Below are 20,887 nucleotides of genomic sequence, written 5' to 3'. Positions count from 1 at the left end.
ACAAGAAGTACTTAGCGTCTATGAGATGCTTTCGCAGAACAAACCTAGTATCAAAGAACAAGATGTTTATGCTAAGAAAACCCTAATCTGTTTGACTCAATGTCTCTAATCTGCCACAAGATTCCTGATTCACATTTTCTTTGGTTTCATCACAGGAACCCTAAATTCAGTGCACATGTTAGTAGCATGAATTTTATGCATAAACTGGATGTGCACAGTTTCTTTCAACCTGAAATTTTTGTCTTGATGTGATTGTATAGATTCTGAACAAAGAACTGCATTTTTATTTTTTTGGTATATTGGCTAATGACAATCATTTCTCATGCTTCTTTTTCAAGATAAGCATGGTTATTTTACTAAATTGCAGCTATACTTTGGCTACTGAAAGCTGATAAAAGAGCTTTATCTGAGTCCAAAAACCAGATGATGATCATACATCAACATGTAAAATGGGCTTAAAGCATTCAGGATTTAGTTACAGCTGTTATTACTCGACCACATGAGATAAATTTGCTGAAGGAATCATTGGAAAAGATTCGAAGTTATTAAGTAGCTGTTCACGGTAACTGAATTAAATTCCTATTTTAATAAACCATTCTGTGCTGTTGTAGCAGATGCTATGAAGCAGTCTTCAAACATCATAAAGGTATACGTTCTAATTTCTTAGTAGTGGGGTAATACAAGCACCCCTTGAAATCAATAAGGTCATGGTCGATTTATGTGGTAAACAAGACAGAATTGAGAGATGTAATAATGAGGTTTTGCTATATTGGCTGTTGAAAATTTGGCCTTGTTACACTTGGCAATATTTTTATTTTTGTATGGGAGAATTTTCCCCACTGCCCCCTCCAGTCTGCAAAGTCATTTATATTCTGCTTGTGTATTTTCTTGCTATATAGGCATGTGAAGTGTTTTGCCTCTGTTCAGTATGTTTGTGAATTTAAGCAAAGAGGCAATTAAGGACTAAGGAAAATATGTTAATATTTGTATCTCTGTGATAAGGCTTTCTTTAAATACTGCCTTATACATATGTGTGTTCTTAAATGTTGCACATAATTGCTATGTCAACTCTTGGCAATATCACATGCATTTTAATGCTGTTCCTAAAATAACGTTGTGGTCTTCTGCACAGAAAGAAGTGTACTGGTCTAGTTTCTCCCTAGCGCTGCCATGTACTTGTAACCTGGAGAAAGCTGCTCAGTCGTTTCGTTTTCTATCACAGTTCTGAATTTGGATATTAGCAACTTTCTTGTTAAACGGTGTTGGTTACAATTAAGTTGTATTTGGGCTCAGAGTATTGTAAAAATTCATTATCGCTTTGCTGCTGCTGCTTCTACTACTCTTCACTATCTGCCCTAACAAAAGCATAGGCAAGTTTTGTTTGAAGAATTTACACCCTTAATCATCCTTACAAATCTGATAGCTAGAGTTAACATTCAGCCAGCCTAAGCATTGGTGCACGCAGTGTCCTTACCACAATGCGCAGTTGGCCTTTGCTGGATCTCTGGGACAGGGTTCACCACAGCCAGTTTTATGTGGTTTTTTTGTTTGTTTTTGTTTGTTTTGTTTTGTTTTTCCTCTCCTGAATTACTAGTAACCACCTCAGTAATTTCAGTTCTGTTCTACCTCCTTTCAGTTATTTTATTTATCATGTATTTATTAATCTTGCATGGCTTTAGCATATGCACTAACCGAGTCAAGGTTGTCCATCTGCATTTCTCGAAACTGCACCCTGGGGCACAGATGCCTGAAGTTCAAGGCGTAGTGGGTTACAGGAGGAAACACAAGTGATAAATAGCTGTTTAGCAGTAAGTCCTACATAGAAAATAAGGTTAAAGGTAACTTGATTTTCAGTGCATTTGTGGATGACTATCTAATTATTCTCCTTTCTGATCTAATAGAATAGTGAAACTGGGACATTACAGTACGGCTTTGCTTCAACAACATAATCAGAGCATTAACATTTTAAACTAGGGCTGAAATTGCAGTTGTAGAAAAACAAGTTCACTGCATTTTATTTTACCTACAGAGCTGAACACTTGGATTATAAAATTAAGAAAAACACTTTCTTTAAAATGTTTCATTCCAACATTGTGCATTGAATTTTCATCCGTTGTATCTAATTATCTTTCTGCTGCGTTTTTAGGAGATTCTTAAGAATGAAAGTTATAGACAAGAGATGGAGCAGAAGGTCAAAGATGTGTATGAGAAGGATAAGCTTCTTCAGGCCAAGGAGTACAAGGAGGGACTTGTTGCTGAACCAGTTCGTACGCATGTTAAAGGCCATGCATCAGCTCCTTACTTCGGAAAGAGCGAGCCTTCCCAAGATCCAGCAAGCACCGCGAACACCTTTCAGCCAGGCTCCTGGATCCCACCAGGCAGCAGCAGTAGTCAACCTAAATAACCATCTGTAATGTACAGATATTGGCAATGGATAAACACGTCAACAGACGGCATAAACAGGCGTTATGTATGGCGAGTGTGCGCTTAACTGGTATTAAAACCAAGTTCCATGTATTTTTGCAGAACAGTTCAAGTAAGTTTAGTTGTGACAAACTACTCTAAAATGCTTTAATTTAGTGAAAAAGTGATGCATTACTAAGTTCATTCTCCACAGTTGCTGTTCTTCCATTATTCTTTAAATAATTTTAGGTGGGTTTTCTGGAAAACTTAATTTTCTTAAATAAGTTGCTTTTTTTTCTTGAAGATGGATTTATTTTTTAAATCGTTTTTGATGTAATAAACTTTTGTTAATTAGTACACTTAAATTATCTTCCCAAACATAGGCATTTAATATAGTTCTTCAGAATTCCTTTTCACTTCTATGACAGTGCCCAGCATTGCTGAATGTAGAAGCTTTCCTCTGGCAGTTAGATGGAAAAGTTGATTTAATGAACAGGAATCACTGTGACACTGCAGTAATTTTAGAGACATTCTTGCAACTTCAGTAAAGGAATCAACATATTTGAATAAAGTTTTACCTGAAGCCAGCAGTAAGCACAGGATAGTCAGTCTGAGTTAAACTGTCTAACATTATTGTAAGAGGTTTGAAGCATTTAGTAAAGCTGGTGAAAAATGGCAAAGAGATTTCGGGAGAAGGGATTGTCACTAATACCCCTCCACGCCCCAATAATTTTTAATGTCTGCTGTATGTTAAGACTTCCCTAAATTATTAGATGTGTTTGGTACTTGTTCAGATACAAAAAATGTGCACATTGTTTGCTTAGAAATCATGCTTGAGAACTTCAAGTCAAAATAAAGTCCACACAATCTTTTGAAAAAGTATCAAATTTATTTATGCAGTGCATCCTCAATCAGTTCTGTTCAATGTGTTTTAAACTATGTAGGTACTAAAGGTGGCATACACATTTGACATTTGAGACAATGGTGACTTAATCACGTACCACAGATGTGGGTATGTCATTCTAACAATGCTTGCCTTGACCAATAAAACTAAAAGATGGTCATCAGTTTCTGGTTGCAGTTACGTACTTCACGTTCACTTGAAGTCATTTCAGTTAAACGTCCCCCTTCTTATCCTGCTACTGTCAGCCAGCCCTACGGGTTTCTTTGCTTCCTCTGACATTAAGGTTTCATTTTTAAACATATAATGAAGTACTAGTTGGTAGCAACCATGACTTTGTGTTGCCTTTTAGAAATATGCAAAGTCTGAAAATGTAATGACTTTGACAAGCTTTAAAACTAGACTAATAATCAAGATTAGGCTTTGAAAAAAATTGTTTGTTAGAAAAACATGAATTGGAATTAAGGTTAAAAATTTTTGGCATATTTACAACAGAATCCCCACTAAGACTTTTTCTACTATGCCAGCATTTTGCAACCTGGAGGGCGGCGAAGTTTCAAGGGCCACAAGAACACAATGATACCACCTGGAGTCTGAAGGTCCTAAATCAAAGGTAGCAAGTAGGAAGAACCGCTGTCACCAGCATGCACATCCTACTTGTGTACTCTCCCCACAGCCACCTGGATCACGAAGACATAGAACATGAGACCATTGGGCCTTTGCTCTGACCCCATTTATGGCTACTCTCTGAGCCATAAAAAGCTTCTGAAGACAGAAATGAGTTACAGGTACACTGTTCCGGTGATAATGATGGAAAAACAAACAATGCTGTAGTGTACTTTGTAGAACATGAATAGCCTCAGACAAATGGAGGCATTAAGAACAAAAAATGAGTTTCCTAGAGAAAACAAAGACTGATGGTGGGTCGGTAGTTCTGGAAACAGGAAAAGCCAAGTTAGGTTCTTTGTGCAGCCAAGCCCCACCATCAAATAAGCTACAGCAGCCCCTACGGGCACACAGTGAATGAACTGCACAGCCATATGCCCTGAGTGTCGATGAAACACGAAATACGTTAGCAAACCAAGAAGCTTGGAAGCCAGCTTCTCTACAGCTCTGCTGCAGGTGTACCAAAGCTTGCCTTCCTGTATTCCAGTTTACCAGGAACTACAAAATACACATAAGCACAACATGAACAACCACATAAAAGAGGTCCTGCAACACAGAAAATGGCTTGCTATACCAAGAAACCAAAGGTTATAGCATTTAATGAGTCATCCCCATAATTTGACACTTTTAAGACACTTGTTAAGTCATAGCTCAGCTATAGAAAAAAATAATAATAAATAAATGCCCCCAGTGCCACCCGACTAATTCATTTTTGAATTTAACATGCAAATTTAGAAAAGCAGCCTGCACTGGAACACAAGTAGATTAAATGGCTGTAACATGTGTCACTTGGGCAAACTTTAACACAGATCATTTCGGCAGAAAAAAATATACTGAAGGAGTTAAATTTCATACTTCAAGATGTAAGAGGATCAAGTATCAAAGGAAGGTTACAACACAAAACGTCCAACAGTGCTTCAATAAAAAAGTGGATTCTTTTCACGAGGAAGGCCTTTCCTGCCCATTTAATCCTTCTTTGCTCGCTTGGCTTTTGCAATGTTCTCCTGGCGTTTCTGCTTCTTCTTTTGCTCTCGCTCCCTGGCCTCGATCATTTTCGCGAGCTTCCACGACAGCGCCGCGCTGATTATGAACAGCGGCGTCAGGGCCAGGATGACCGTGGTGAGGAAGCCGTACGGGTCCTTGGCAGCCCACTCCACGACGTACTCGGCCCAGCCCTTCACGTCCAACATCTTCCCCGCTCCTCAAGCGGCGACGCTGCGGGAGGAGACATAAAAAAAAAAATAAGAAACAGCTTCCGAGCGCCCAGAGGAGCGCGGCCACTCCCTCACGCCGAGCCACCCCTCCCCGCTACCGCGGGCAGCGAGCGGGCCGCGCCGGCAGCCAGGCCCCGGCCGTGTCGCGGGGCGGCCTGTCGCGACGTGCCCCGCGGTAACGGACCCCACCTGCGGGCGGCGCGGTGCCTGCGGGCCCAAGCGCCGTGCCGTGAGGGCGGGACGCGCCCCGGCCGCCCCCCGCCGCCCCTCGCCCGCCGCCGCCCGTACCGGAGCGCTGCGGGGCCGCACGGCGGAAGCAGGAAGGGGGCGGTGGCCCCGCCGCGCCTGCTTACGGCGGCACCGCCCCGCCCCGTCATGGCCGCCCGGCGGCGGTTGGGGCGCTAACGGCCGGCCTCAGGCGGCGCGGGGCTGGGGCGGGCGGGACGTGCGTCTGTTTTCTGCCCGTGAGTAGCTCTGTCGCTCAAAGGGCAGAAGGCAGGCAAATGAGAGTGCATTTTGGCAACGGGGAGTTACTGACGAGAGGTGGGAGCCACCCAAAATGCTCAGTAAGTTACATGCAGTAAGTTAAAAAGACTTGAGTAAGTTAAATGCAGTCCCGTACTGTGTGGTACTTCTCGTGAAGGGCTACCTGTGAGTTCCTACCCAACACCTGTCCGCAGAGTTCAGGCTCTTGTAACATCTGAAAACGTGATCTCTGCACATGACTTAACCTAGGCATGCACATAAGCATTAGATTTCTTCGGGTATAGGTCCCTGTTTGATCTGTAGTTTGCAAATGTTAGCAAAATGTAGCTGTCCGAATTTATTGGCACTTAGATATTAGTTCTGAGGTGTTGTTCTGTATCACTGTAAGGTGTTTTTGCGTGCTGCGTAGCCAAGCATGCCTAACATCATCACCTTTAAACCTACTGCAAAATTAATTTCTACTTCCCGTCTTTCCCATAATAATAATAGTCTCATCTGTCTGTTTGTGTCTCCAGCTCTTCTAAGCTTTATTGATTTAAAGACAAAAGTGCCTGATTCACCACAGCAGGGACTAAACAAAAAGCAGGGATTTTTTAATTTGCTTTCCCAAGGAATCATCTTATGTAATTACCTTCTCTGTGTGTTCTGCTCCCTCTCACAGCTTCTGAAGCTGTTGACCAGTTACGCTGGCAAAGCAGCAGAGACCTGCTGCATAATAATTATGTCCTGTTCAGGTTTGGGAAAGTGAGCAGCTAGCTGTAGGAGAGAGGCCCGGGCTATACACAGCCTTGCATCTGTGTTAGTCAGGAATGAAGGGAAGTTACAGGATGCCCACCCGAGGGGGCTTAATTCAGAACAGTTCAACCTCCTTGTTTTGCTTTTGTGAGTTACATTTTCAGTTGTTACACTTCAAGTAGTCAAAGAGTGAGCAGAAATTCCAGAGTTCTCTATCAGTTAAACAAAACAGCGCAACTGTTCGCTCGCCATCAGAGTACTTCAACAGACCACCGTAAGCGTATGTTTATGTTCACTGTAATTTTGGCAGTTAGCTGCGACTTTGTAAATCTGGACTTTATTTGACATCTCTTTTGAGACACCTTTAACTGATCCGTCCTGTTAATTTGTATGCATGTGCCTGTGTGTAGTTTAATCCAGGCACTATTTAATTTTGTATGTCAGTCATAAGCAGAAGAGTGAGAGAATTGTAAGGGCGAGGACAGGGAGGGAAGGATACACTGGTGAAAGATCACATCATTTAGAGTGTGTTTTGAAAGTCACGGTCTGCTGCTTCATACCAAATATACCAATGTTTTACTTAGGCCTCATTCCAGATATCTAGGATAGGGAGGAACCTTACTTAGCATGGAATTAAGCTTGTCCGTAACTACATGCCAACTCAATGCCAGCAGCTACAAAACTAGCATCAAAATATCATATAGCAGGAATTTATGAACCATCAAGTTTGATAAAATCACTTGTCAATTTTTAAAATGTATATACGTACACATACATGAGAAGCTTAAAAGTTTATTTCGATGGAATTTCATGAGAACATGCCGGAGGGGACAAGCATTACTGTCCATTGTCACACTTTCAAAGGGGGAGTGGGCAGAGGAATGGAAATGGCTCTCCAAAAATCCAGCAATAATAAAGTAAGATTCAGTGCACAGAAATGTGCTGAGAATGTAATGCAGGCATGGGAAACAGGAGAGCTACTTGCATGAAAGCAGAGCATTTCTCATGCCAACAGTCACTGAAGAGTCTATGGGTGTTTGAGCGTGCGTGCTGAAGATAAGCTTTGAGTAAACGCATTTGTTTCGCGGGGATGTGTTGACATGCGTCAGTGGTCCAGAATCTTTCTATATAAGGAAGTTGCTAAACTTTTCACGCTGTGTAATCTCTAACTACCCTTTCGTCATCTGTGAATTCTGAGGATGAACTGGTTCCTTGAAGCTACTTTTTTCTACATGCAGTATGAATTCTACAATAACCTTTGTGTTTACTTACTAATTTTGTGGGCATGTTGTATTCCACCTGCTGAATGTTCCTGTCTCTATAAGAGCCAGGTAAAAATCTTGTGCCATTGCACAAGGGTAGTTTTGAAAATTAAACTCAACTATTTTTTTTTCCCCCTCCCTGATCCTGTAAAATCTCAGCTGTGAAAGCTTTATTGGCACTTTTTTGACAGTGCATGATACATCCACAGTTTGTGCCAGCCAATAAGCAGTCTGGGTTCTATAGCTTTACTGGAGCCAACAAAACTCCTTTGTACCGCTGGGGATTAAGGATTCTTTTTTTTTTTTTTTTTTGCCTTGCTACAAATCTCTATTTAAAAACATTGGTGTTTTATGTTTAAGTGGATCTGCGTTACATCTTTGTTCTGTAAATTGCATGAGCAACCCCTTGTATTTGTTGTTTGGCTACCATTCAGCACAGCTAGGCCTGAGAATCCAAGATGAAGTCGTGAGTAATAATGCTGCTCCGCTTAGATCACTTCCAACCATCGTTATAAATTGTCCTGATACCGTGTGCTTCTAAGAATGGGAAATGTGTTAGGACAGTGCATGACAGATAGGCCAAGTAGTACCTTTTGTATCTTAAGAAAGTGGTAATACCTGTCTGTATCTGTATCTATAAATATAAATATATACATTTAAACAATACAAATATATGTAATATTAAAGAACGTTCAAATGCTTCTGTGCTCTTAGGGGACTTACTTAGGTAATAGCATTATTTTTATTATCCTTATAATTAATTATGTAACTGAAAAACTAAAGCGCATCAAGCCTTACTCCAACCTTTATTTGTTCCTATTTTAGTTCTTCTACATTTAAAAATGGAAAGGAAATATCAAAGATGCAAATGGAAGTTAAACAAATAATATAGATGTTCTCCTAGATCATTACTGCAATCTGATATGACAGTAACTGATACGAGTATTAACTGGTTCTTGGATTTTCTTGGAAAATCTTTAAGGGAAAGGAGGGTTAAAAATCATCATCAATAGAGCTTTATGAATCCTCAGAGCTTTTCACAGTTTAGTGTCACAGTTAAGTAAGAAACTGAGCATCACGGGATATTACACGGACGGTGACACTAGGCCTGGGCTCATCCTGAGAACTTTAGTCATCTCCCGCGAAGTCTCACCGGCCGGGAAGAGTGGAGAAAGTCCACGGAGAAAGACTGATGCCTCCGAACAATGATTCAGGCCCTCCACGATGCGAACCGCTCTCTGATGCTGCCTGTTCCCTTTCACGGACCATAGAGGGCACTAAGGATTGAGGATAATGCTCCCTGATTTAAGCACCTCTGTTAAATGCCAAAGTGAAGTGCAACGAACACAGAGCAAACAACATACCCTTCAGTGTATCAACTCCGTGTCTTTGTGTGTATGTTGGGGATAATATTTATGCGCCTTCTTAAAATACTTTGAAGTTGTTGAATAAAAGAAACAGTGCCCAGTTGACCACGAGTATAACTTTTAGGATTCAAATTCAGGTTTCCCTTCATTTTGTCGAACCTAGAGTTTAACATCCAGTACATGCTTATTATAAAGCCATACACAAGTAATGGATCTAAACACAAAGTTTTCAAATTCATGGAGTATTGATGCAGTTCTAATATTTTCTTCTATTTGTGGTCTGACCCTATTTTCTACTATATAAACTTCATAGAAGTTGGTGTTTGTAGTGGCTACCTACTCATCTCCCAAGATTTTTTTTGTGTGTGTGTGTGCCTCCCTTAGCAGAAAAGGTGAAGATGAGGAGACTGATTGACATGTAAGTCTTAAATTATTTTTATGACTTCATGCATGTACACTCTAAGGTAAAAAATTTAGCCTGCTCTGTAACTACCACATATGTTCTGAGAGGACCTGGAGAACCAGAGACATATTTCTATCTAGTTCATCACATTTCATAAAAGAGCTGAGATAGTTATTTTTAGTTTAATTCCAAGAGCAGTAGAAAGTAATGATGCTGCTTCATGAAGTTGCAGCTGCTTCAGTAAGTGTCACGCTATTCCTACCTGTAATTGCACGAATGTCCCAGGATGATGACTCCAAGAACCCCTCTGCTTGAATCATTGTGCTCTGTATACGGTGTAAAAATGAGGTCCTGATACTTGCAATAATAATAATTGTACTCTGTAGTATTTCAGTACTCTGAAGTGTTTGTCTCATAGCCAAGAACATCTCTCATGGCCTTTCTAGTGTCCTTGCTAAATGCTAGATCAAGTAAACCACATTTTCCTAAACAGAATTTCCCTTTCGTAGCTGTGATGATTTCGATTTCCATTTTACAGGGTACCACAAGAATTCTGTGTGATCCAGGACAGAAGTGAAATCTCAGACTCTTTCATTATGGGATAAGGTTTAATGACTCAGGACTGCTTTCATAACAAAGAACCTGTATCCTATTTCTTCTCTGGGGAACTAGACCTATATGCTACAGTATATTTTTCCTGTGTCTTGTCTGGCTACTATTTTCCATCTGAAGATTGCATAATCTTTTTTTTTTTTTCCCTTCATATATGTGTTCAGAAAAACTTCAAAAGCATTGGGAGCTCTCTGATGATTAAAGATACTGTGTAATTCCTCAGTACCAATATGGAGTGTCCATTTCAGCATTAAATTAACTTACAGGAGTGGTGTATGTACGAGTCTCTGAGATGGGAAAGACAGCCCATGTTGTGAGCTGCTTACTGCTCTGTCTCATATGGAAAAAAAACTGTTAGTAGAAGTGGGAGTCTGTACCTTGCTGGAATTCCTAGTCCTACAAAGTGGAATGCTCTAGTAGTCTGTAGCATTACATGTATATCCCTGCCTTCCACTCAGCAGCAAAGCCTTGGATATGGCAAAAAAGTGAATTCTAGTATGTTCTTTCACCTTGTATTCATGCTGGAGTTTAGACACCTAAAGTTAAAAGCTTTTCAATTCTTTCTTAGCAAAGCAGAATGATCAAAGATAGGGGAATGTTGCCAAGATTAGAATATAAAAACAGCAAACAGTCTTGAGACTGATCTCATGATCTGAAATACCTTGGCTTCAGGATTGTGCTCCAAAGACATCAGTGATCAGTTTAGCAAAACATACAAATGTGTATTCTTGAAATCAAGTTGTTAATGACATGCATATCAGTCTGGATAACTGTCAGCTTGCCCGTCCTTGCCAATGCCAGGTCCACTCCCAAGTTTTAAACATATAGAGGATCCACTTAGAACAGGCATCAATTAGCAAAAACAACCAGCTAAAATCGTGTGACTTAGGCTGTCACCAGATACACTAGTATGCATCTGATTCATTTGAGGAGCAGCTTGGTAGCCTGACTAGAACAGCTCAGACAGTTGAGCTCAGGCACATGATAATTGTTTTCAGGATGTTTCATGTCTGCAAGAAAATCAGTTGCTTTTCCTTAACAGTTTCTTCATTCTGAGTCATTCAGTATGGATCTTTCCTAAATCTGAACTTCGTATCTTCCACTTTCACACTTTAGTTTAAGAATGCTGTGAATACTTAAAAGCTAAACAAATTACAAAAATAAATAAATAAATAAATAAAGTACAAATGACTATTGGACACCTTTAAAGAACGTTTTACTAGATGCCCCATAAGTCAAAAATCCCAGCATCAAAAAGCAGATGATACAGTCTAAAAACCCCATTTAGAGAGAAAATTAAAGCAGCTATTTCAGAAATAAGTATAAAGAAAGGGAAAACTAAACATTAATTTGCATTAGTAAATCAGAAGATAGAAACTGCAGAAAAGTGGTAAGAAGAAAAGAGGATGAGTTTACAGCCAGCAGGTTTAAGGATAACTAGGAGTTTTGATTATATTCTATTCTAATAAAAGAATTGGTTCAGAAATAGTTGAAATATTCACTAAATATTTATGATCCACATCTGGAGAAGAGACTCGTTCATGGCCTAATATGTGCATGCACTTACTATAAAAGGATAGGTCAGGCTCACATACCTTGAAAGGACCTTTTTCCAGGGAAAGAGAGATTTTATGAAGAGGATGCTTCAAAGAAATCTTGTGACCAGGATTAAACAAGAGCTGGAACAGGTGGTCATAAGAGATTTTTTTAAAATACATATTTAGTGAATAGTCTATGGAGTCGAGACCAGCGATTCTAGTGACAATGAAGTCAGTTGGTGGTGGCACCTGAAGGAACTTTTTGCCTTTTAGATTTAATTTTTATTTCCGGTTAGAAAACATAATTGTATCAGTATTGCTTTTGAAACAGTCTTAGTCAGTAGTATTTTTTATTGCAGAGTGATCCTGTAAGTTAAGGATCAAGATTTTTTGGTATTACTGTCTCTCATGTAGCCTGGATGATGAGGTAGGTGTTGCTTTGTCACATCTCCCCAAGGTTTCATCTGCTACTTTCCACAGCAGATAATGGGTGCTGGAGAAAGCCACTGGCTTTGGTGTCTTTTTTGAGTGGAAGTGTTTCATAATGTGGTTGAAGACTCTGATTCAGCTTAATCTTTATATAACATGGATACTGAATTGCTTACTCTCACCAACATTGAGACCCCTTCAGCATAATATGAAAGAGATCTTAGACTTGCAGCAAACTGTGATTAGCAAAGAAACACCTGTATGATTGTTTCTTCTGTTACAAGTTTTACTTCATTTCTCTGCTTAAATTTTATGCTTTTTACTACAATTTGCTTCTAAAAGGGAAGCCTTTTCCTCTCTGCCCCTGTCGGGCATAAGCTTTCACTTAATCAAAAATACCAAGGAAGCATTCCAAAGACAGAGGGCACACGTTTTTCTGCTCTGACACAAAAATATTTTTTCACATTCATCACGGTCCTTTTCAAGGAAGGGAAAGGCATGGACCCTCATTCCTAAAACGTTTTGAACCGAACAAGTTTTGTTTATACTCAGCCCCGAAGTTTAAATACTCTGTGTTTGTTGTGTTTATTTAATTGTTCAAACATTTCCACTGGAAATTTTGCTTTCTCCATTTTCAAATGGAGAACAGAAAGACGTGTGACTTGTGGTTTCAGCAAAATGCCCCGATAACCACATTGCCCATGTCAGCAGTGGAAAGGACTCCTTTGCTAGATGAAGTGTAGTCTTGGCACCAGGACCACTACTGCCCTGTTGGTGTTGGTATTGAATTTCCCATTGACTTGACTGGGAGGAGAATCAGACTCAGAAATGACAGTGAGAAACAGGATGCAAATTTTTTACCCACAAAACAATTGGTTAAATCAGTCCATGGGAGGCAGGTACTGAATTGTTTGTCTTTTTAGAAGTAGCTGCTAGATTTTACTCCCCTGGAGAATCTACATAAGAAAAAGTTAAAGGCAGAGGAGGGGGCTTTCTGAGTTGTTTAGGGATGACTGCCTATGCTCAACTTGCATGTTAATTTACAGTATAATGCTTTACAATGTGCCTCTGCCTCAAGGAGCTAAGTTAAAACAGTTGTACCTAATGAAGGAAGGTAAAATAAATAAGAGGATTTCTTCCTTGCATTGCGCTTTCCTCCAAAAGCACAGAATAGCAGTACCCAAGTCCCCTGTATCAGTGATTCAAATTAGATTCCTTAGTGCTAGCAGTGGCTTACCGGGGAGGAGATATTCTCGGATACTCTTTGCTCTCTTTATCCTCCCTGGTAGTGCCATGGAAGTATGGAACAACGTTAGTGTAACTGGGGATTGGGCTGACACAATGGCAGATTTGTTGCTTCTTTTGTAGGAAATGCTTATATTAATTTACAAACGCTCCCATAAATCATGGCTGGAAAAAGTCTTGTATGTTAAGCATCTTCACTGTGCTGCCAAGGGGTAGAACTTGGGGCCCTGCTGGCTACATGCCCTTTGGAGAGAAATCAGTAATGTGATGTTTGGATACCCTCCAAGTATAACTTCTGCATTTACTCTGCATTTCACATCCGCCGTGAGAGGTGCTGATAAGCCACCTCTTTTCTCAGGAATCTTCGGTCCTGATTCCAGTCAGTTCCCTGGAATCAACTTTCATCAAGACTATGACTTTCTATCAATTCTTGGCTGTGCAAAATTTCCCCACAAAGAATCTTCATTATAAATAAACCTTGTGAGACCCATTGTGCTATGTGTTTGCCTCTGGTGCTCTATTTAGCATCTTTAACCCCTAGGTGAGAATGCATTAAAAAAATGTACTTAACAGAATATAGTAAGTGTAAATTTACATGCAGTGATTCACTAATGTAGTGATTTCATGAAAAGGTATCGGTTTGATGCTCACTTTAAAATTGTTTTTGATTATCTCTCTTCCAGTTCTTTGAAACATTGCCTAGCTCCCTAATGTGGTCAGTGAATGTGGAAAAGAATATGAAATTATGACATTAACCTTCTGAGTTGGAATGCATCACTTTTTTCACCACCTGAAAAATATTTTCTTGTAGGTAGGTTGCACTTTGGTTTTGGTTGAAGTTCTCTCATGTATTTGGTATTCAAAACAAAAACCTCTTTCAACTCTAAGTTATCCAGGGCTTCTCCCATGGCCCTGCTACTCTGCTAACTGGGGAGCTCTTTAGCAAGGTACCTGTATAGTAGCATGTGAGGGTGTGTTGGTAAAGCTCTAATTTCAGTAATGCACAAGATAGGTAATTTCAGATTTATTTTCAGAGATGTTTCTTCTGTCCTTTCTCACTTTTACACCCTTTCAAGACATTGAATTACATAATCCCGAAACATCAGATACCAAGATATAACACTATGCAGTCAAAGCTGAACTTCACTGTTGTCTGTAATCGGTGATGCATTGTAAATATCCATATATATTTGTACATGAACATATATATATAAACACATACAGAGAGTAGTTCACTATCGTACCGTGTTTGAGGATATGTACTGTACATATCTTCATGCAATATAAAGAAACACTTAGCAGTATTGTATACTGCTGGTATCTTTAAAGGCCCTTAGGATTATGCTTTGTGAACACCAGAGGGGTTTGGTTTAAAGTCTGTGCAGAAAGTGGTAACAGAAGAGTGAACTTTATTCTAGAAACTCATGTTGCGGTTACACTAAGACTTCTTTGAAATGTGCCTAATCGTATCTACAGTTATGTCTGCTTTAATGTCCTTGTATTCTATCTGAGTGTTATAAAGGGGATGTAGTGTGGATATGTCTTTCTTTGTAGCAAGTATTATTGCACTTATGTTAAAGTATATTTTTATTGTTTTGATTTTGGTCTGGGGGAGATTTATATATAATTATTTATTACTTGCTTGGTTAACAATTAAAGCATAAAAACAATGCATTAAATAACCTCACAGGCTACTGAAACTAGGTATAACTCAGACCACTTCTGCTTTCAGGCCACTTCAGTATTATTTTAGCATTAGTGTTTGAATCTTTCTCAGTTATGATTTGTGGTGCTTAAGAATGTTTTTCTTATTGACCAGAATTCCTACAACCATTGCATTTTACTTTTTCTCATAAAAAAATAAAGGACAACATAGTGGAATGCTTTCTTTTTACAGTCTACACTTCTTCTTATTTATTGATTTGATTTCTGCACCACCAATTTGATTTCTTAGTGTATAAGGATACGTTAGTGTCTCTTTAAATCACTTGTGAACCTTTTAATAGCACCCTCTGTGTTTATAGAAGCTGCCAGAAACCAGTCAGAGCAGCAGTATGCCCCTAGCTATATCTTGCATGTTTGTGTATTATTTAGTAAGTGCGGTTATTTGGGACTCAATTATACTGCATGGTTTCTTTGTATCGTTTTTGTTGTGGAACAAGCAAAAGACATATATAATGACCCCTGGTTCCAAGTACCTTTCGGCATTTAGCATGACGAAAGCCTACAAGTTTTCCAAACAATACTTGAGTTCATCAGAATTTCCAACTATGAATGTTCCTATTTACATATTCTAAAAAAAAAAAAAAAAAAAGACATTCTAGAGATCCTTCTTATGAAACCCCACCTACATTGTTCTTCATTTTTCCAGCTTTTCCATCTCTCAGGACTCATCCTCTTTGAACGCCTGTAAGATAAGAAGGACTATGTAGCATGCCTGGAATGTTTCTAAATCCAGGAACTAGTAGACCAAAGAGGGAATCGAATTCCAGAGCTTAGGGCCCCTCACGGGGAGTACTCTATAAGTCCTGAACTCTCAAATATTTTGGAAAGTTTCAGAGTTGGGGCTTGGGTTTTGGGCCAGTGCTATCTAGCAGATACCTGGCATAACACACAAGAAATGTAAAGAAGAAAATAAAGATTATGCAGTTCCTTTGTCTAAGCATGGGTTAGCAGCTGTAATTGTGAAGGCAGAAGATTTTTCTTTTCAAACATGACAGCATCTTCACAGAGAACATATGTTTAATATGACAATGTCTTCTGTTTTGTACATGCAATGTAAGCTAATCAAACTCGATGTTTGCTTGTTTAAAGAGGAGGGTTTTAAAGAAGTAGAATATGAGAGAATGTAAAAAAAAAAAAAAAAGGAAGCCTCCATGTCAAGGAGGCTGTGGTATTTTCTATTATTTACCTGAGATTTACTCTTTCAGTAGTAAGAGTCAAGTGTTTGCCCTGCACTTTGGTCTGATGCTGCAGATGTGTGCAGTGACTGTGTAAGATACAGACTTTTTAGACAAGTTTCTCCTTTCCTAAGAGATATAATAAGAATCTAGAATTTCCAGTTTTTCATAAAAGTTTTACAAAACAATTACTTGGATCCACAGCAAATACATTTTGTATAAAGCATGGAGTATGGTTTGGGAGAGTTTTTCTTTAGTCAGTTTTAAGAAAGTATTCTGCATTTTATTTTTCATCTTTTTACTATTTGTGCATTCTTCTATATGAATCCATATGTGTCTCCACTACCACTGTGTCAAAATATTTTTATTTGTAAAATCTTTAGAAGAACTAACTAAAAGACATCATTTCCTGGATTAGATTGCCACCAGATTTTTACCAACAAAGTAGCTGGATGCTTGGGACTCTTCTGTTTGTGAATGTCAGTGTAAAATAAAGTGGGTTAAGCATTACAGAACAAATATATATGTGGACACTCGTGTTACATAAACATGTTTTCCTGTTTATATCATTTATCTCCAAAGTGAATTAAAAGCAACAGAGCTTATTTTTGTCTTGGATGCTAAGAAGTCTGGAGCTGCCATGGCTACTCAGACTCCGTCAGGTGAGCTGCTAACTTGTGTGCCAGTTTAGCTCTCTAGGACATCTCACTGCTAGGTAGATAAAAGCCAACTCAGGCAAGGTGGCAGGACCTACGAGCCACCATTCCCCCAGAGACACACTACTGCATCTCTTCCCTTGAATTTTGTGAAGTTCCTCAACCTACCCCTTTCCACCTGCCAGGATGTGAAGGAAGAGGGGTTTGGGGAAAGAACTTCTGGGTTTGGCAGCAAGAGCATGCTACATTTATTTGTCTGTAGTGTTAAAGTATATTTTCAATAACCCAGTCATGAAATTTGTCTGCCATACAGTTGAATCACATCAGGTCTTCTGTATCCAGGGTCTTTTGGGGGTGAGAGAATAGAGATAGTACATGATTCTCTTACATGGCAAAGAACCATCGTACTGTAAAGCAAGATTTTCTAATGGTGGCCCATGGGCCATCTCATCTTTAAGGCACATTCACAAGATGTTACTGTAACAGTTGGCAATCCTTAAGATAGATCTAGGTTGTAGTGTCACCCACCTAGCCTTTCATGTAACCCAGAGTGCAAAGCTTCTGGAAGTTCTCATTTGAACTGACTCTGCAGGTCATTGCAGTATCTCCCGCCTGTATTTTCAGCACTTCCAACCAAGTGGGGAATGCTATCAGCAATATTGTGGAGATCGGAGAAGTCTGCTCAAGCGGGAGTGTGCAACATCTTTTTCTTCTTGTGTACAGCATATAGGCTGAGGAAAGATCACTTTCGTCTTGGTGCTGCGCCAGGAAAGAGCTGTGCCCTGAGAGATTGACTCCATCCACTCGATTGACTCCATCCACACCTGCACAGTGTTAAGCATGGACTTCTCTCTCAAGCTGCTGGCACTGTATTCCTCCAGATAAGGATGGGCGTTCTCCATGAAACAGAGAACTTTTCTGTCCCTAATAATTTCCCATCCCTCTCCTGAATCTGATCCCATTCCTGGAAGGTTTTATACAGGCTTTTCCCGCATTTCATGCACTGATTTTTTTCTTTGCTTCTAATTGGGATGTGTCTCTTCAACAAGTATTGGTGAAAAGATTTGTCTTGCCTACCTGCTACAACTAAGTCCTAATACCTCGTTACAGCTGCTGAAAGAAGTGCCAATTTAAGGGTATGATACATCTAACGCAACTCAGACAGTTGGTTCCTGGTAAGATGAACCGTAACCCTGGAAATGCCTAGTTGTTTCTGCAGTATCGTTAAAGGGACTTCGTGTGAGCAGCTCATCCATAGACATCTACTTACAGTTAGGTTAATTCCAAATGTATGTGCCTCTCCCCTCCTCCTTCTTCTCACGCTGCACCATAACAGCCCTCCCACCCAGAAACTGCATGTCTCTTCCTCAACACTCCAGAAGCACATGTGGGTGCTTCAGGCCCACATGCTCTTCAAACTGTACACCTTAAAAACCTAGTATAGCAGCCCTCAAAGCAAAGAGAATGGCATTCAGAGCACATTTTTCCTGCAATATAAAATGAATTTACACTATACAGTTTTTGGACTAGGCTTGCTTTTCACACTACATAAATGTTTAGTAAAAAAGATTCTCTCCTTGCTTTCAGAAATAAACACAATTTTATGTTTCTATGTTTTGTGTTTCAGTACAGATTTTGATGTTTTCTTCGCCTGCCACTTTCCAGAATGACACTGTGCTTACTGGATTGTATCATGAACTATTTGGTGTTGCCTAAGCAGCTTTGAAAGCAATTTATAAACCAGAAAGTAACATCCAGGAGAGCCTTTATAAATACACAAGAGGATCTTTTCATTACATCTGGAAATTAAAAGCATTTATATTGAGTTCATATGGCAGATACTCAGGAAGCAATTTTTAACATGCATACTTGAATAACTGGTTTGCCTATAGAAAAAAAAATACCAACAAGGAAAGCAAAAATTTATGATACAAAAATAAATATTTTAGTTATCTTCTAATAAATACAGTTTTATTAATGGCAACATTCTGTGTATAAATGTCTGTATGAATTTGAGTTATTGCATATCACATAATGGAGAATATTCTGGTCTCTCAGGTCAGTGCTGTCCCACATAACAATAAAATTAGGTAGAGAACACTGCAGCATCCTGGCAACAGAATCTCCTTGGAGTCATATGATAAGGAGGTGGGATTTTGTGCTCTCATGCATATCCGTGTAGCAAAGCACATGGAAAGACCTTCACCAGCTAAAGGAACAACAGGGTGCCTGTCGAATTGCTTTTCTTGGTATACTTTCCCTACCAGTACAGCTCCTTCACGAGTCCCACTCCCATTATTAAGGCCCATCTCAGGCAACCCTGCACAGTGTGGGGTATGTGTGCTGCTATGACCTACACCAGAGAATTGCAGGAGTGCTGAATGACCCAGAGATGCAAACCGGGATGCGCAGGGCAAACTTGCTCTGGCTCAGTTTTCTCATATTTATTGCACAGCAAGTGTGTTTGCATCATTTGTGAAATTCTTTGTGTTAGCAGTACGCACTTGTCCTGGATTTGCCAGGGGTAGAGTTAATTTTCCTCCTAGTAGCTGACATGGTGCTATGTTTTGGATTTAGGATGAGAATAATGTTGGTAACACACTGACATTTAATTGTTGCAGAGCAGTGCTTGCACTAAGCCAAGGACTTCGCAGCTTCTTGTTCTGTCCTGCCAGCAGGCAGGACAGGAACTGGGAGGGGACAGACCCAGCTGACCCAAACTGGCCAAAGGGATTTTCTGTACCGTATGTCATCATGCTCAGCAAATACATGGGGTGGTTGGCTGGGGGGGGGGGGGGGGGGGCAGGTTTATGGCTGCTCGGGGATAGGCTGGGCATTGGTCAGTGGGTGGTGCGCAATTGCATTGTGCATCACTTGTTTCGTACACACTATTAGTAGTAGTGCTATTATCATTATTATTAATTTTCCTTTCTTTTCTGTCTTTTCTGTCCTAATAAACTGTTTTAATTTCAACCCACAAGCTTTCACTTTTTTTTTTTTTTTCATTTTTTGATTGTCTCCTCTATCCAGGGGAGAGAGGGGAGCAAATGGCTGTGTGGTGCTTAGCTCCTGGCAGGGTTAAACCACGGCAGCACTGTAAAAGTCCAAAGACACAAATTAATAGGTAAGCTGGCAACGTTTTTCAGAATCTCTCTCAGTCTCATATCTTGTGCCTTCTCACTCAGCCTGTTGTCCAAACCCAAGGAAGCGTAAAGGTCCAGGGCCTATGCACAGGAGTTGTTATACCCCACATGAAGGAAGTGTTTCTGTACATAAACGTAATGTTTTTGAATTGTTTCTGCAGGCGCTCCTTCTTCTTGGAAGTCAGCAGATTGCTTCAGAATATCCTTGACAGAGCTAAGGAACATGTAGATATAAGCAATTTTTATTCCTGGTGTATACAGTCTTTATATAATAAAATCAAAAGTATCCTTTTGGCTTTGAAAATAGCTGTTTTCATTTTCTCTTTGCTTTGTACTTGCATGGATAAATGTCTGAAATGTTGTGGAGCTCTCCTGGAGATGGGTACATTTGGATTGCATGGGATAGCTCTCACCTTTGGTAATAATCCACAAATGATTTTTGTTCTGTTCTGCCATTTATTTGCCTATTCATAAGAAAAACGAGAAACCTACTATTTTCTTTTTTTAACATTTTTTTCCTTTTTTTCTGTTGTATTACACCAGACTAAAATTAGATCTTCATAGTATCCATTAAACATGGAATCTTCTTACTTGAAGTAGAAAGACGTAAGCATATAAAAACCTAACATAACTCTTATTCTTCTTTATGTATGCAAAAAAAATAATCTAAAATGTTCATTTTAAAAAATCCTCATTTTTTTGTTGAGCAAGAATTCATAAAGAAAACTCCACCTAAAATATGAGCATATGTTTTTATAAGAAGAAACTGCTGATCTACGTGTAGTTTTGAAATCATGCAGCAGTAACTAGCCATGTAATTCAGTGCGCTTAGAAGTCAGTGGTAGGACTTCTATTAATTTCAGTGAGTTCTGGACCAGTCTTTGAAACAAGGTGAACTGGCACTTTGTACTTCCATTCTGGGACTTG

At 39.6% G+C, this 20,887-nt stretch overlaps 2 protein-coding genes and 1 long non-coding RNA gene across 5 annotated transcripts in view; 2 read left to right on the top strand and 1 right to left on the bottom strand.

The window, feature by feature from the left end:
- The window catches only part of NDUFAF2 (NADH:ubiquinone oxidoreductase complex assembly factor 2), a 59,832-nt gene extending 56,550 nt beyond the window's left edge, over window positions 1-3,282 (top strand). Inside the window, exon 4 of the mRNA XM_083816160.1 lies at window positions 2,147-3,282. Within this exon, the coding sequence (XP_083672286.1) occupies window positions 2,147-2,404 (258 nt within the window). The 3' untranslated portion in view covers window positions 2,405-3,282. The remainder of the gene's footprint in view (window positions 1-2,146) is intronic.
- SMIM15 (small integral membrane protein 15) lies at window positions 3,273-5,613 on the bottom strand. Of its 2 annotated transcripts, none has more exons than XM_083816162.1 (2): window positions 5,473-5,613; window positions 3,273-5,185 (listed from the first exon to the last, which is right to left on the bottom strand). In XM_083816162.1, the coding sequence occupies exon 2, from the start codon at window positions 5,158-5,160 to the stop codon at window positions 4,936-4,938; it is 225 nt and encodes a 74-aa protein (XP_083672288.1). In that variant the 5' UTR covers window positions 5,161-5,185; window positions 5,473-5,613; the 3' UTR covers window positions 3,273-4,935. The 2 variants fall into 2 exon arrangements, with proteins under 2 accessions (XP_083672288.1, XP_083672287.1); XM_083816161.1 differs by having other exon boundaries at window positions 5,374-5,514.
- Window positions 5,613-13,933, top strand: LOC310889116. 2 transcript variants are annotated; one of them, XR_014576386.1, is made up of 3 exons: window positions 5,613-5,750; window positions 8,493-9,452; window positions 9,976-13,933. It is a non-coding gene; the product is annotated as an uncharacterized lncRNA (long non-coding RNA). The 2 variants fall into 2 exon arrangements; XR_014576387.1 differs by lacking the exon at window positions 9,976-13,933 and having other exon boundaries at window positions 8,493-9,932.
- Window positions 13,934-20,887: the final 6,954 nt, after the last annotated feature.

The sequence above is a fragment of the Anser anser genome (assembly GCF_964211835.1).
Source record: "Anser anser genome assembly, chromosome: Z".
In the NCBI taxonomy this organism is placed as follows: domain Eukaryota; kingdom Metazoa; phylum Chordata; class Aves; order Anseriformes; family Anatidae; genus Anser; species Anser anser.
Note: the sequence above shows the minus strand (reverse complement) of the source record. Positions and strands in the feature narration are given on the sequence as shown.

What these genes read in the sequence shown, in the direction of transcription:
- SMIM15 (XM_083816162.1), bottom strand. Translation starts at nt 5,160, where the DNA reads ATGTTGGACGTGAAGGGCTGGGCCGAGTACGTCGTGGAGTGGGCTGCC.